This window comes from Neolamprologus brichardi, chromosome 19 (genome assembly GCF_056152115.1).
Source record: "Neolamprologus brichardi isolate AB-2024 chromosome 19, ASM5615211v1, whole genome shotgun sequence".
Taxonomy (NCBI): Eukaryota; Metazoa; Chordata; class Actinopteri; order Cichliformes; family Cichlidae; genus Neolamprologus; species Neolamprologus brichardi.
Window position 1 is genome coordinate 1,191,618 of NC_142122.1, and position 15,883 is coordinate 1,207,500.

The window sequence follows — 15,883 nt, forward strand, 5'->3', positions numbered from 1 at the left end:
AGTAGACTAAATTAAATTCTCCTGAAATCGATTGCTTAAATTATAACTGAGGCTTGTAGTATAGAGTAGTTCCTCTGATCAGAGCAGAAACAACAGACTAACTTCTCCCAGCTTCTCACACTCAAACTTCCATCACATCAACACAGGAACTAATGTGATCTTATTATTCAGATATGAATTGTGTATAGAGCTTCTCGGATGAGAGGTGAAACGTCTTCAAGCAATTTAAAGAAGTCCAGACGCTTTTCTTTATGAGCTCCTTTGACTACGATAACCTGGATGACTGAGAACCTTCACAGACATCTTATTCCATACAGTTCTCATTATTCCATACACACACTTTTGCACAGTACATCTTCTTCTTATAGCTTCAGCCCCCCTCCAAAGTCATAAAACCTAAACATCCACATTCTTTCTTTCTCAGTGAGCCTTGTGCTTGCTTCCTTGCTTCCTGTGCAGTAGGTTCTGTTCTTTTCTAATCAGACAAATAAGGCCACGATTCTCTGAAAACAATATTTCTTATAACACAGCAGTATCATGCATCATAAAACAATATCATTCATTCACAATAAATCAGCAGTCTAATAAATGTAATAGTTATCACCTTCTTCTAAGTACAGGAGAATAATGCAAACTAAAACTACATAATACTTTCACAATCTTTAATTAGGGGTATAACGTGGCATAAGATAATATAATAATCTCACAAACAGAAACTGCTCTGTGGTGTTTGTGTCCTGTTGATTGTAGTTTGTGATTAGTTTTTACTGCCCTCCAGCGGTCACAGTGAGGAACTACAGCGGAAAAATAATACAGCATGTTCATCAACGTTATTCCTGCTTGCTTATAATAAAATGTTATTGATAAAGATATTAGCATTAATTGTTATTAGAAGTAGTAGTATTTGATTTTGATGAAACAATAGATTCTGCTGCACCACACAATACGTTGTAATGAGTCTTATCTCGGGTGGACAGAATATTAGAAACACTGGTTTGACACTGACCGTTCTTACCTACAAAAGACTTGAGCTTTTTCTGTCCTAATGTAGCAAAATAAAACATATTTAAAAGTGTGCTGCTGCAATTAATCATTATTTTCTTTCAAAGCTAATTGGTTTTTAGATATTTGGTCTATAGACAAATTAAGCAGTGGAAGAATCTCTGGTTTGTCCATAGGGTCATCAATAAATGCACTCATACTTTCACCCAACACGTTCTCGTCACAGCATTTAATAAACCAACACTATGTGACAAATCGTCGGTATGTTACGTGTCCAGAGGCATGAGAGTAGGTTGGAATGAATCTATAAATGTAAGGTGAGGGGCAGATGTAGAAGGGTGGCATGTTCCTCCCTAAAATGATCTCTTGCCTCCTCTAGTTCCACACTAGTTTGGCATATGACTATGTTGTTTATTAAAATAAGGTAGCATTAATACTTTGAGTGCAGCTACAGCTAACACTGAATATAAATTCTAAAACTGAATATATTGCATACTGTTTTTGTTCATGACAGCTTAGATTTCTGACATTTACTGTAAATTTAAGCAACAATTTTTTTCTAACAAAAAAGTGTCAAACTTAAGTTAGATTTGTAGCTAAACCTGTCACGATCTTGGGTCTTATGACCCAGCGTTTTGAGTTTTAGTTTATTTTGATATTTATAGTGTATATTTATTTATATTTAAGTTACGAGTTTATTTGTTTATTTTATTCCACTTGTGTTTTCAACCCCTGTTAAGTCTCCCTTGCCCTTCATGTGTTTCATGTCTGTGTGTCTTATGTTGCCAAGTTCATGTTGTCATCTGTGTCTCATTATGTTTCCTGTTTTATTTTGAAAGAGGTCCCGGTTCCTGTGTTCATTGTGTTTAGTTTTGTTTCCCCTGTGATGTGGTTAGGTTCATGTGTGTCAGCTGTTTCCCCATGTGTTGCCATTTCTAGATCTAGAAGAAAAAATAAATTTGTGGTACACTGTCAACTCAAACCTTTTCCTGTCTACTTTCTGGTTCTGCTTTTAGCTCCTGAACTCAGAGCTGTGACTAGGGCTGCCACGATTAGTCAACTAGTCACGATTACGTTGACTATCAAAATCGTCGAAGACTAATTTAATAGTCGACGTGTCGTTTGAAGCTTTGTAAGATCACAAAAGACGCAGGAATAAGTAGTAGGATTTAAGAGTGTAATAACGGACTGAAACAGAAGATGGCAGCACTGCATGTACAAGGATGCCAGCTGCCGTTAAACCCCGAAGAAGAAGAAGAAGCTCTGTCCCAGAATTCATAGCGCGGCTCAGCTCAGTTTCCAACAATGGCGGCAGCTAGTTAGTTTTAATGTTACTCTTATTATTCTTTCTGGGTCACAAAATAAACGTTTAACATGTTTTCAGGCGAGAATGTAGCTGTGTAAACCTCAAATATCTGCTCAGTTTATCAAGACACCACATATTTTCAAAAGCGCTCCGACGTTTTCGGAGACGTCTGTTAGCCACTAGCTCGATAGCTAGCCGGGGGCTTTGCTCACTTGAGCCGTGAGAACACCGGACTCCCGGCAAATTGTTTTCAAGCCCACCGCTGTCTTTCGCTACTCAGGTTAAACATGATATATAAGTCACTTAGATAACTTCAAAATGTTATTGTTTGGCTTTTTTCAGTATTTTATTTGTTCCTGAGTAAATCGGTTTGGCTGAGATTAAAGTTATAGTTTTTACACAGCTGAATAAAAGTTAAGCAGACAGCTGATTATCAGAAGTGTGAGATGCTCCAGAATTTACTCCGGTGTCCTGTTATATTTTAGATAGCAAGGAGTTTATTAAACTCCACCAAAACAATCTGCAAATTTCATTAAAATTTAATAAACTATCATCTTGTCTTTATTTTTAGTTAGCACATACCTTAAACACTTAAAGCTGTAAGCTAATGATAGTTATATAAGAGCAGATGCTGCTGGTGCAATAAGCTGTAGTTTTACTTCAATGGATGATGATCTGATTAGTCGACTAATCGCAAAAATAATCGGTGACTAGTCGACTATCAAAATAATCGTTTGTGGCGGCCCTAGCTCTGACACACTGTTACATCGTTCTCTTCGTCATCGCAGTTTGTTACAACTAATCATTAACAGGGTTTTTCTTTCTCCATCATCCACCGTGAAATGCTGATATATGTGGGCAGCTGCTGAGAGGTTTTTCTTTCCTGATCAGTGGTTTAAAGATGCTCGTCCTCCCCTCAGACTCTGATGTTCAACTTTCTTCCTGACATGATGTTTGCTGGTTAAAGTCTGTCTGTGGGTGAACAAAGACTTGTGTTGATTTTGTGATGATGTATTCGCTTTTGGTTTGACTCAGTGTTTTGCATACAAGTTTTTTCCTTATGTACAAACAAGCTGACATGATACACGTCCCAAGTTTGATGGTTATTTGGCTGATTTTGGAGAGTAAAGATGAAAATGAGCAGCTTGTTAGATGCATGTTTATAATGGGACTTTCCATTTGTTTGAGATCAGATTAGAAAACATGAAACATGAGGAAGCTTCAGTTTTCCTGCAAAGGATTCCTCTCTTATTGGCTTTATTTAGTGAGTTATATTTTGTGTGTGTTCACAGAATCACAACTGAATGTTAGATTCAGAACTGCAGTCAGACCCAAACCTGCCAGACAGTCAGCTGATCTTCCTCAACGATCAGCACACCTGCTTCCACTTCCTGATCAGCCTCTCAGGATTTATATCGCTGCTCCATCATCATCCACCTTTTACCAGAGTGTCTGTAAAATACTTTCCCACCATTTCTGTGCTTTTCTAACTGATGAATAATTGGACAGTTGTTGTGAATGAGCCATATAAATAAAATTAAATTGAAACTGATTCAGTGAAATCTGTTGAATTAAAGACAAATCAAACACACTTACACTAATGCTAATGTGTTTATAAACAGCATTTTATTATTAACATGGCTGATGGTTATAAACAGTTTATATCAGTTGTAGTTCCTGATTCTGACCACTGGAGGGCAGTGCTTTGTAAGTTGTGATGAAAGAGAGACCCATGGCTACTGGGATTCCAATAAACGGAATAAATCTGGATGCTTCCTCTGCTGCAATTAATGCAGCTGTGCGTCCCACTTGGGTCATGACCTTCAAGAGGAGCTCTGTAGTTATTTCTGCTGCAGCCAGTGGTGAAATGATGACAGCACACAGAGCAGCGTAGGGCACACCTGTTCTGGCAGAAAGTCTCTGCAGAGACAGGACATCGAGACCAAACGCAAAAACATAATGTGTGACGGCACCAACCAGCACAGCAAGGTCAACAGCAATAGAAAGACCAGGAAGTGGAACAGCTGCTCCAGCTGCAGACAGAGTGGCCAACAAATATAATTGGCGCTTGAAAGTTTTTTTCTTCTTCCTGATGATCTCTGCGTTGATGTTGGGCATGACGAACAGCAGAGTGTCTCTCTTCTTTGAAGGAAGGTCTCTGTCTAAGGTCTCATGTAAGAGATTGAAGTCGTACAGGTGGAGCTCAAAGCTGGACACCAGGAACACCTGCGGAGACTCGAAGCCTAATCCTCCGAGTCCTGTTTTAATTAATTAATTAATTAATTAATTAATTATATAAAAATGGAAATGTTAAATTAAAAAGCTGAAAATGTACATTGTGCAAATAGAATGTTAAAGTGCTTCGTGCCATATTAGCACAGCAGTGTACTGACAGAGCAATACAAGTGGAATAAACAAAAGACAAAGTAATGTAAGCAGCAGTGAAGCAGCATTTTAATGGGTGGCTGTAGCTCAGGTGGTAGAGCTGGTCATCTACTGGTTGGAAGGTTGGTGGTTTGATTCCTGGCTTCCCCTAGTCTGCATGAGATGAGATGTGGACACTGAGATACTTGAAGGACTGCACCCTCTCCACTGGAGCTCCATTGAAGATAAGGGGCTTGTAGACTCGCTGCTGACCCCTCCAGCCCCAGCTCCTTGGTCTTGCAGACATTCAGCTGGAGTGTTTGTCCTTGTTTTGCCTACCTGGTACCCACCCCTGGGCAGAGCCTCCTCCAGTTCCTCACACCTGGAGCCGATTGCAGGCAATCAAGCCAGAGTGATTTAAGCCTCACGCTGACGTTCATGCACTGCAGGTTCATCATCAACGCATGTTGGTAGCCAGCTCTCATGTTTCAAGCTCTCTTTGTTGTTTACTTTGCTAATTTTACTTTCTTGTGCTACAGTTCCTGGATTCACCTCATCTCAAACCTCTGGCTTATGCTCCTCTCTCTGACTCAGGATACCAAACCATCATTTTGGAAATCACTCTTTTCCTCGCGTGCCTGCCCTCCTGCCACCACACTCCATCAGGAACCTCTCAGGTCAGCCTTCCCACACCACTCAGCTCACCCGGGATTCACATCACCCCTCTCTCACTGCTCTGCGAATAGTTACATAATGTACTTACCAACTTCAGAGCACATTTAAAAACAACAGTTGACCAAAGTGCTTCACAGTCAGTTAAAAACAAGAGAAAACAATAGAGAAACAAATATAGATAAATTAGAAGACAATGAATTAACAGCAGTGAAACCATTAATCAATGAGTCCATGAACAGAAATAATTCTACAACAATTTTAATGGATGAAGAAGAATATCAAACAAATGCTGAAAAAATAACTGATGAAAATAATCCTTAATTTCAGGTGAATAACCAACCTTGTTCTATTAGATTTGATTTGAAATATTTAAAACAAAATGTAAAAAAAGATATATTAACATTAATGTTAATGTGTATATCAGTCCGGTTCATGTCTGCATTTGTTTATGCTGTAGTTTTACACCATGACCACTGGAGGGCAGCAAACACAATCTACAGTCAACAGTTTCTGTTCCACACACCTCTGCTTATCACATGACATAAAACACTCTGCATACTTTGTATTTATGACGCTGGAAGCTACAACATGATAACAAAGACTAGTTCAATCACAAAGATTAAATCAAACATAAGTGGAGATGTTTCAGCAGTAAACATCACCTCAGCCGATCTCTACAAAGCGCTGATGTTAGCAATTAATTCAAAGAATTAGAAAAACAAACCAGAGCAATGATTACGCAGCTCTTTTGCATTGTACACAGTTCACATTTGAAAAATAAGATCACATTTGTTCCTTTATTGATATAATTACAGGAACGTTTCAGTGTGTAATTTGGTTTTTATTTTTTAAATCCCAATGTGTGATTCAAACCAGAGTCCTTTCAAACACCCTCTGAGCATCATCAGCGAGCTTTTCAAGGAGCAAATTCAGAACTTTGTAGGTTGTGGTGAAAGAGAGACGCATGGCTACTGGAATTCCAATAATTGGAATCCACCTTGTTGCTTCCTCTGCTGCAATTAAAGCAACTGTTCCTGCAAGTTGGGCTATCACCCTCAAGAGGAGATGTGTAGTTATTTCTGCTGCAGCCAGTGGTGAAATGATGACGGCACACAGATCAGCGTAGGGCACACCTGTTCTGGCAGAAAGTCTCTTCAGAGACGGGACATCGAGACCAAACGCATGAACATAATTTGTGACAGCACCAACCAGCACAGCAGCATCAACAGCAATAGAAAGACCAGGAAGTGGAACAGCTGCTACAGCTGCAGACAGAGTAGCGTAGTATTTTATTTTGGACTGAAAAGCTTTTTTCTTCTTGATGATGATCTCTGGGTTGATGTTGGGCATGACGAACAGCAGAGTGTCCCTCTTGTTTTTAGGAAGGTCTCTGTCTAAGGTCTGCTGCAAGAGAGAGAAGTCGTACAGGTGGAGCTCAAAGCTGGACACCAGGAAGACCTGCGGAGACTTGATGCCTAATCCTCTGAGTCCTGCGTCACAGAAGAAACACATGTTAACATTATATAAATCTATAAAGTGATCTAACTCGGGTCTAATGGATCAGAAACTCACTGTGAACACAGTCTTCTCTGATTTTTGTAAGAGTCTCCTCTTCAATGAAGTCTCTCTTTCGTCTTTCGGCGCGTAAATTTTCATCAATCTTTGAGTGAACAAAGTAGAACTTCTTCTTCATCTTCTGAATCTCCTGAGCCAGTTTCACGTCATTTTCTCTGAAGCGAGTGTCTGAGATGATGATGATGAAGAAGTCAAACTTCTCAAATCCAACAAGCTTCAGGTACTCATCAGCTGGAAACTTGGTGATGCCGATTCCAGGAAGATCCCATAAAGTAACATTGGGATAGTTTGGATGGGGGTACGCTGTGACCTCTGAGGTGGTTTCTGTAACACCAGTAGGAGCAGCTCCCTCATCATCATCGGGCATCCCTCTGAGGGCGTTAACAAAGGTGGATTTACCAGAACCAGATTCCCCTGTGATGGCGATATTTAGGGGAATATTATTTTCTCTTTCTAAATATTGTTGAATCCTTGCAGCTGTTGCAGCCACGTCGTTGTTTTCCAGGTTTTCTCTCACTCCAGGAATTTCTTCAGGATGTGAGTCGTTTGGATCGTCCATGCTGATCCTGAAACAGAAGAAGAGAACCTGAGAAAACTTCACTTTTATCTGTGACAACAGAATTGAAATCACAATATAAAATCAAAGCTGATGTATCAGATTTCACAGAATACTGTAGAAAAATATGTTTGTACTTCTTTTGGGGAAAACTGTCAAACAGTTGAAATTGTCTGTGTAACGGGCCGGAGCAGGACCCAAACACCGGACTCAGAAACCCGAGCAATAAACTCAAAAGTGGTTTTATTCAAATAAAGTACAAAATAACTTGACTAACAAAACAAGGGAAATCAAACCTTCAACTCAACAAGGAAATGGAAACACAACCATGAAGGACAAAACACACAGGACAAGGGACTATCAAAATAAAACAGGAAATAAGAAACACTGAGACACAAGCTTGACACGGAAGAGGAAGACTGAACACGTGGACAAGATGGAGGAACAGAACGGGAATGAACAACCTCCCATTAAGTCAATGCACTGATAACCAGATCATAACCTTTCATATGAAGACAATCAAAAGTAGAAACCCCATAAACATCTCTAAAACTCCAAACCAGTGACCCAGAGACTGACAGAAATACTAAATTCTCATTTTCAGCAGCTACTCATTAAGAAACTCATCAGTGCTGACCTACAGTTACGTGATGTGAAGAGTCTGTTTCAGTTGAACTGAGACCTCTGGACCAGTAAAATCCTGTGTACAGTACAACTGTGTAACTCAAAAGAAGGTTAAAAGGCAGCAAAATATCCACTGAGTCCAAAAAGTCTTACGTTAGATAGGTGACCACCCAATCATCCGATATTACAATTTCACAGAAAACATTATGATATAAGCCTGAAACTTCATCTTAAACAAAAAGTACTCACTGCAGCTACTCGCTGGAGTCTTCGTAACGTTAAATATTGAGAGCTGGAGCAGCAACACTGACGTGTGGTTTTCAATATTGGATTTTAACCAATCCAGCCACAGCAGCAGTTTATACCTGCCCATTTATTATACAGGAGTTATACTGGTGTTTATCAGGGGTGGCTCGTTACACAGTGGGAACCAACGAAATCTCTCTTTTCTTTCTTTTTTTTCTTTTTTTTTTTTTAGTCAAACTGATGTCTGTGAGATAAAAGGTGATTTCTGACAAGAGGAGGGCTGTGTGATCATAAAGAGCTGCTCATGCTCAGCTTACTCAGCACCATGTTTTTCTCTGTTTGCCTTTGACCTGGTTGTTTTAGCTGTTACACTGTACAGTACACAGCACTGTGTGTATTTAATATTCAGTCACCCATCAGCTACTGACACAATGTAACACTGGTTAGTGCACCTCATGGGGACCATGTTTTTCTGCTTTGTTGTTAATAAATTGGTACATTTTGGTTTGAGTGGCTCTCCCATTATCTTTCATGGCTCTAAAGCCAAACTGTGACATTTCCAACAAATGTTGTCTGAGATGTCACAAATGAGTGCTTGGCTTTAAAACACTAGTTCATATTAATAGTTCCACAATCAGGAGAAGACTGAGCGACCGTGTGCATGGCAGAGGTATAAAGCGAACACGCTGATCATCTGCAGAGGAATGGTTTATTTGAAGAGTTTCAGTCAGGTTTCAGAGTTCATCACAGCACAGAAACAGCTTTAGTGAAGGTTACAAATGATCTTCTTATGGCCTCTGACAGTGGACTCATCTCTGTGCTTGTCCTGCTAGACCTCAGTGCAGCGTTCGATACTGTCGACCATAATATCCTATTAGAGAGATTAGAACATGCTGTAGGTATTACAAGTACTGTGCTGCAGTGGTTTGTATCATATCTATCTAATAGACTCCAGTTTGTGCATGTAAATCACACTACTTTGGCTCTGTGAAACCTTTGTAGGGCTGGGTTTTAATTATCGATTTATCGATTAAAATCGATTCTGTCTTGGATAACGTGAAATCGATTCACTAAAATCCTGAATTGATTTTTTAATACAAATTTATTTTGCCCGAAACGACAGAATCTCAGGTTAAACCTCAGAAAACCACCAAACAGCTAAAACAGTAACTGAGAGCAGGAACACGGATTCTGCACAAAGACGTAAACACAAAGCGCCGACGGATCAGAATCAGTGAGATGTGACTTTCTCACCGACGGCACGGACACGGTCGGGCTGAAAGCCGACAGCTCGCTGATTCTGATGTTTTGGCGGGTCGAGCTTTGTGTTCACGCCCTTCTTGCTGATTAAGCTGCAGGTTTTTATGTCTCCAAACAATATTGACTGAACCAGCAGCAAAAGAAGATCCAAACTACACTTCACATAAACATCGTCATGAATTCACTGACTTTTGCTGTTTTGCTTCCACCAGGATAAAATCACACTTCATGCACAGCTCTCTCTCTCTCTCTCTCTCTCTCTCTCTCTCTCTCTCTCTCTCTCTCTCTGTACTTCAAGAACAGTTTCCCGTCTAAAAATCTGTTTTCTGCATTATTCACTTGCTTGTTACGCACAAGTCTTCACAGCAGAGGCCTTTGTGTCAAAGTAGCTGAAGATAAAACAGAAAAACGTGAAGATGATTTTCCTGGTCTGGGATTTTATACAAATGTTCTGCAGTAGATATAAAACGAAAGAAACCCAGTAATCAACATCTGAACATTACCTGATGCTGCTGAAGTGAAGCAGAGCAAAGTTACAGAGGTTTGATTAGAGACACAGCAAAGGTTTTGCAAGTTTGCATAATTTTAAAAAGTTAAATTTGTTCAGTATTGAACAGCAGAAATTAGGTTTTCTTTTCGGAAGTAAGTAAAAGGAAAAAAACATCGTCCGACAGCCTGTAAACAACGGTAGACTTGTGCGCAACAAGCAAGCGAATAATACAGAAAACAGTACAGAGAGAGAGAGAGAGAGAGAGAGCTGTGCATGAAGTGTGGTTTTATCCTGGTGGAAGCAAAACAGCAAAAGTCAGAGTGAGTTCATGATGATGTTTATGTGAAGCGTAGTTTGGATCTTCTTTTGCTGCTGGTTCGGTCAATATTGTTTGGAGAGAGATAAAATAACAGCTTTAGAATCGGCGCAAAAATGGCGTAAACACAAAGTGCGGACCCGCCGAAACATCAGAATCAGCGAGCTGTCGGCTTTCAGCCCCGACCGTGTCCGTGCCGTCGGTGAGAAAGTCACATCTCACTGATTCTGATCGGTGGGTCGCGCTGTGTGTTTACGTCTTTGTGCAGAATCCGTGTTCCTGCTCTCAGTTACTGTTTTAGCTGTTTGGTGGTTGTTGAAATTTTGAGGTTTAACCTGAGATTCTGTCATTTCGGGCAAAATAAATTTATATTAAAAAATCGATTCAGGATTTTAATGAATTGATTTCACATTATCCAAACCAGAATCGATTTTAATCGATGAATCGATTATTAAAACCCGCCCCTAATGGCAACCTCCCGAAAGAGAGGGGAGGGGGGGGTCAATCGTTGGGATGCGCATGATATAAATACTGAATATATACAAATAACAGCTTCAGCTGATGCAGACTGACTCAATCCTAGATGTTCAGCACACACAGAGACACAGGGGTACCGTTTAAAGTTTAGTGTTAACCTGAGTCACTGATCATTTGCAGTATTACTGCAGTAGAGTCTGGCTGTCAAGAGATGTGTTCTAAAACACTTCTTCAGCTGAGAATCAGAGAGGAGAAACACACAGTTTTACTTGTATACAAGGGCAGCACAGAGCACTCGCACTGAGAGTGAGGCTCTGAGACTCGCAACTCTGAGACTGCCCTGGTCTTTATTTATACATCAGTGGGCATTTGTTCCTTACATTGGTGTGTGTGTGTGTGTGTGTGTGTGTGTGTGTGTGTGTCAGAGTGTGACCCCATAAATGACTTCCCTTAACCTGCTGGTCTGGAAAATCCAACAGTTCATCTATATGTAAAAAAGGGCACTTAGACTAAAACTGACATAGCTACGTTAATCCTACCGTAAAACAAGAAGACAAGGTACGACCTTTCCCCTGCTCCCAGGATGTGGGTGTGAATGCCAGAGCACTCTGGAATGCAAACAAAGCCTTTGCAGACTATTAAGGATCGCACATCCTATCACTACCATATGCAAACTTATATTATTAAAAGATTATACTGACTACTAAATACAATTTTCTATTGACACTGGCAGTCTTTGCATGATGTCCACGTCACTCTAAGTTTCTAGCTGACTCTCAGGTGTGACAGGTGTGCCAGCAGGAAAGAGTAATAATAACCTGCATCCTGAGGTTTGTCATGCAGGATTAAAGGAGCCAGGCTTTGTTCACACAGCTAGGATTGTATTTACACTGACCCTGGGTCACTATAAGTATCATACAGTTTAAACGAAGCACTGAAACGTGCACATATTTATTACAGATGCACTGAAGCTAATCGAGATATTTACTGTCAATCTGTGGCTGCGATTAAACACTTTACTGGAAACTTTATTAACTAGTAACTTCATCAGTCATGACAGAAGCTAATATTTCTGTGCTAACACCGTTTATACAGTAACAGCTTTACTGCAATATAAGCTAACGTTTACACGTAACTTTAAGCTAGCACCATAAAGACGGTAAAACACGTAATAATATCTACAAATGCATCTTAAAGCTGTTATATTAGCACTCGGTGTGTTACTAACATAACCACATTAACATTATTGACACTCGCTGACTTTTAATAGTCTATAAACGCTGTCCGTTTAAACGGTCTTACCTGTAAACACTGCTGTATCCACCGGATTCCAGCCAGAGTGGATTCTGGAGTCTTCCACGCTCCTGTTAGTGATCCTCCATCTGGATGGATGAGAACAACCTTCTGAACAATCTAGCAGGAGATGGCTCATATCTATGGGACTGATTTGTGCTAATAACGCCCATTGTATGGACTGATAACAGCCGAAGCTGGTGAATAAAGTCACCCAGTCGCTAGCTGTGCCATTACCCAGCATACATCACTCCCTCCATAAATGCAATAAACATACAAAAGTAATAGCCAATAATTATCTGCTGTATCTGCTGTTTCTCAGGTAGTTGTTTACATTATATAATTTATTGTGTTCTGTATACGTCACTACAACGTGATTTTGGAAATATATAAATACACAGACAACAGGCTCTTCCGCTGCAATCTCTTGTCGTAAATAAGCAACGTTTAGGGAGCTCTATAGTATTCAATGAGAGGACCCTGCGCGTCGATAAGTGAAGCAGAGGGAGCCTGACCATGCGTCACACATTTGACAAGTTGGGAGTGAGAACGTGTTGGTTTTGTCTTTGGCAAATTCCGTCACTGTTCGTTGACTGAGTTTGCCACTCCTCACTGCCTGAACAGCAGACTTCAGCATCTTTCTTCCCGTCAGTCCCCTGACTGTGGTCAGGAGACGCGAGGGGGGAAGTTCCCCGTAGGCCGAAGTAGATGTCCTCCTTCAGGGTCGACTCCCTTCACTTTTCACAGAGTAGTGAGGCAGGCAGAAATTAGCCGAGACACCCGGGAGTACTGAAAGAAGGGTCTCTGATGCCCAATATTGGCCAGACTGCAGCATAGTTTCCTTTTCAGTAGAGACCCCAAAGCTCAGCGCAGTACGAACTACATGGAAAAAAGGTGTAAGAATAAAGAGCTTGGAAAGAAAAGCATCTGGACTTCTTAAAGTTGCTTAAATACATTTCATCCAAGAAGCTTCTTCAGGTCTAGGGTCAAATGTTGGAGAGTCGCAGATTTAAGCCCTGTGGGAGTGTCCCCCCCCAAGAGGGACAGTGGACCCCCTAATGATCCTCTACAGGCACGTGCAGAGGGGGGAGCTAGAGGGGCTTGAGCACCCGCCCCTTTCCTGATGGGTGCCCAAAGTGCCCTTTTTTGAGGCAACTTTTTAAAAAAAAAAATTATTATTATTTATTTTTTTTATGTGTGTGTGCGGAGTCCTGTCTGTGCCCCTCAACAATAATATTTAACTATTAATCACAGTTTTGCTAAATAAAAGGATCTGGCTTGCATCAGTCACATGATCACATTTAACCAATGATCGCCCTTGACGGCAGAACGCGCTGGTTACGAGCCGGGAACGAGCTCACAAAGAGCACGCGCATTTTTAGCGGTCCGGAGCTGTAGGAGAAACACAAATTAACTCAGAGACACAGACTGATGCGACAAAACCAGTAAGTAGGTGTACAGCGTACACTGTAGTGTTTAGCACCCAGGAGTATTGGCTTATTATGGACACGTTGGTAAGCTGTCTTGTGGCAACTGACGAACTGAAACAAACGAGCGTGCTGTGTGTGCAACAGCGCGACAAACATTACCTGTCCTTTTATTAACTGTACAAGTAGTGCTGGTCATAGCTGCTGGCTACCTGTGTAAGGCTGTCATGGGTCTGCAGCTCTGTCACCGTTTTAGGGAACATATTTAGTTTTAAAGTATTTAGAACATATTTAGTTTTAAAGTAAGTTTGAGGGCTTTTCCTGCCTTTCTGGAGGGATTATATTTCACTAAAAAACGATCTAATATGCATGTCCACATAATTATGCATTATTATAATTATAATATATTAAAAAAAAACACACGCTGTATTTTAAAGAACATACATTAAGAAGCAGATTATATTAGATTTATATTTTAAATAAGACAAAATTTGGATTTTACTGCAGTAAAATTATTGTATCTCTACAGTTTAAAAATGCAATAAGCTTTGCCCCTGCACAGAGTAGTTAGTGAAACAAATGGAATCATCATAAATACATAATTTCATATTTATTACTTCACCCTCCTCATTGCTTTATTATTGTAGCTCTAGTAATAAATAATAATGTAAGGATTCTGGATCAGCACCGTGATGCCCATAGTATATACAGTATTCTGAAGAAGGTCTAAAATGTCCCTGTGCGTGCATGCATGTGTGTGTTTTATGTATATGGATTTTTTTAAATTATTACTCATGATATAACAATGTCCAGACATGGCTGGTAAGGACATGAGGAAACAGTAGGAGCTGTGTGAGGCTACTAAAGGCAGTGCTATAACACTTTTCTGTCATCATTTTATTATAGATTAAGTGCAAGAGTTGTTAGGTGTGGATAATTAGATTATAGTTTATTGCAATAGCAAGTTGTGCCTTGTTCTCACATAGACAGCAAGTGGAGAGTGATATATGAAATGATGGAAGGAAGAAGAGAAGCAAAGAGTGATTCACAGGCAGAGCCTAAATTATTTCTCACAGTTTTCTGTTGCCTTATGGTTCCAAGCGCTGTCACCAATCTTTGCATTTTGTTATTATCTCATGACACTTGTTTAATCAGCTACCATCTCTCCTATGGACTTTTTAATGTCTACAGTCTCAGATCAACACAGCCCTGCCCTTCCCATATTAGATTCTTGATGAATGTGTGTTGTTGTTATTCAGCCTGGCTCAATGTGCCCCTTTTTAACTTTGAGCACCTGCCCCTTTAAACCTCTCTGCACGGCCCTGATCCTCTACCTAATCACACGAGCCAAGGTGTGAAAATGGGTGTATCAATCAAAATCAGCCAAATCATTTCACAATGAGCTCAGTTTCAGGTGAGCTCATTGTGAAACCTAGCCCCCCCCCATCATGTGATTTCCTGAGGTCAGATGGCCCAGGATGTGAGTGGGTGTTAAGGCGTCTGGGAAGGATCTCAGAACTGGATTATAGACAGGGCTGCACATAAGTGGTCCGCAGGTGCGCATTCGCTGTCAAAATAAAAGACGCGCACCAGATAAGAAGTTATGTGCACCCCTGATTATAGATGGCAGACAGTTGGTGTTGTAAGCCACCGCCTCTGTTCAAAGATGGTCGCTCACAGTGGACATGGGTGGCTTCTTTCACTCCTCTTTGCCCTGGCAAACCGTGGGGAAGGAGGACCCGGACTGTTTAGTGAGGACAGTACATTTATTTACAGTGAGGTAAATAACAGATGCACACAAACATCCTCTTTGCTCCCTAGACTCCCGTGTGTGTTCCCCTCCGACGTCCGTGCTCGTGTTCACCGCTGTCGTGTTCCTGCACACCCTGTGCGTGCTGTCCTTCTGGTCCCTCGTTCCACCTGCAGGACAATAACAGAAGCAGCCGTCAACACTGACCCCCGCAGGTATACACGATCAGCACTACCTTATACTAACACACACTGACTTGGGATGTGATGCAATGATCCTGCGCCGCTAGGAGCTCCAACACGCTCCTAAATAGCTCCCCCGACGAGCCCTGATCAGCAACAGGTGTGTGGCAGGGACTTCAGGTGTGGCCAATCTTCCAGCAGGGCCACACCCATCAGGACTGCAGGTGCCTGTCCTCCATCCTACAGCCACACCCGCAGACACACACACCCACACCCTGCTGATACATATAACGAGTGGAACACAGATAACACAGCATCGTGGAGAAAACACACATCACCA

At 40.9% G+C, this 15,883-nt stretch overlaps 1 protein-coding gene across 1 annotated transcript; it reads right to left on the minus strand.

The window, feature by feature from the left end:
* Positions 1-6,180: 6,180 nt before the first annotated feature.
* Positions 6,181-7,484, minus strand: LOC102792597 (interferon-inducible GTPase 5-like). The gene is made up of 2 exons (XM_035911968.2): positions 6,920-7,484; positions 6,181-6,837 (listed from the first exon to the last, which is right to left on the minus strand). Exons 1-2 carry the CDS (start codon positions 7,479-7,481, stop codon positions 6,215-6,217), a joined length of 1,185 nt encoding a protein of 394 aa, XP_035767861.2. The 5' UTR covers positions 7,482-7,484; the 3' UTR covers positions 6,181-6,214.
* Positions 7,485-15,883: the final 8,399 nt, after the last annotated feature.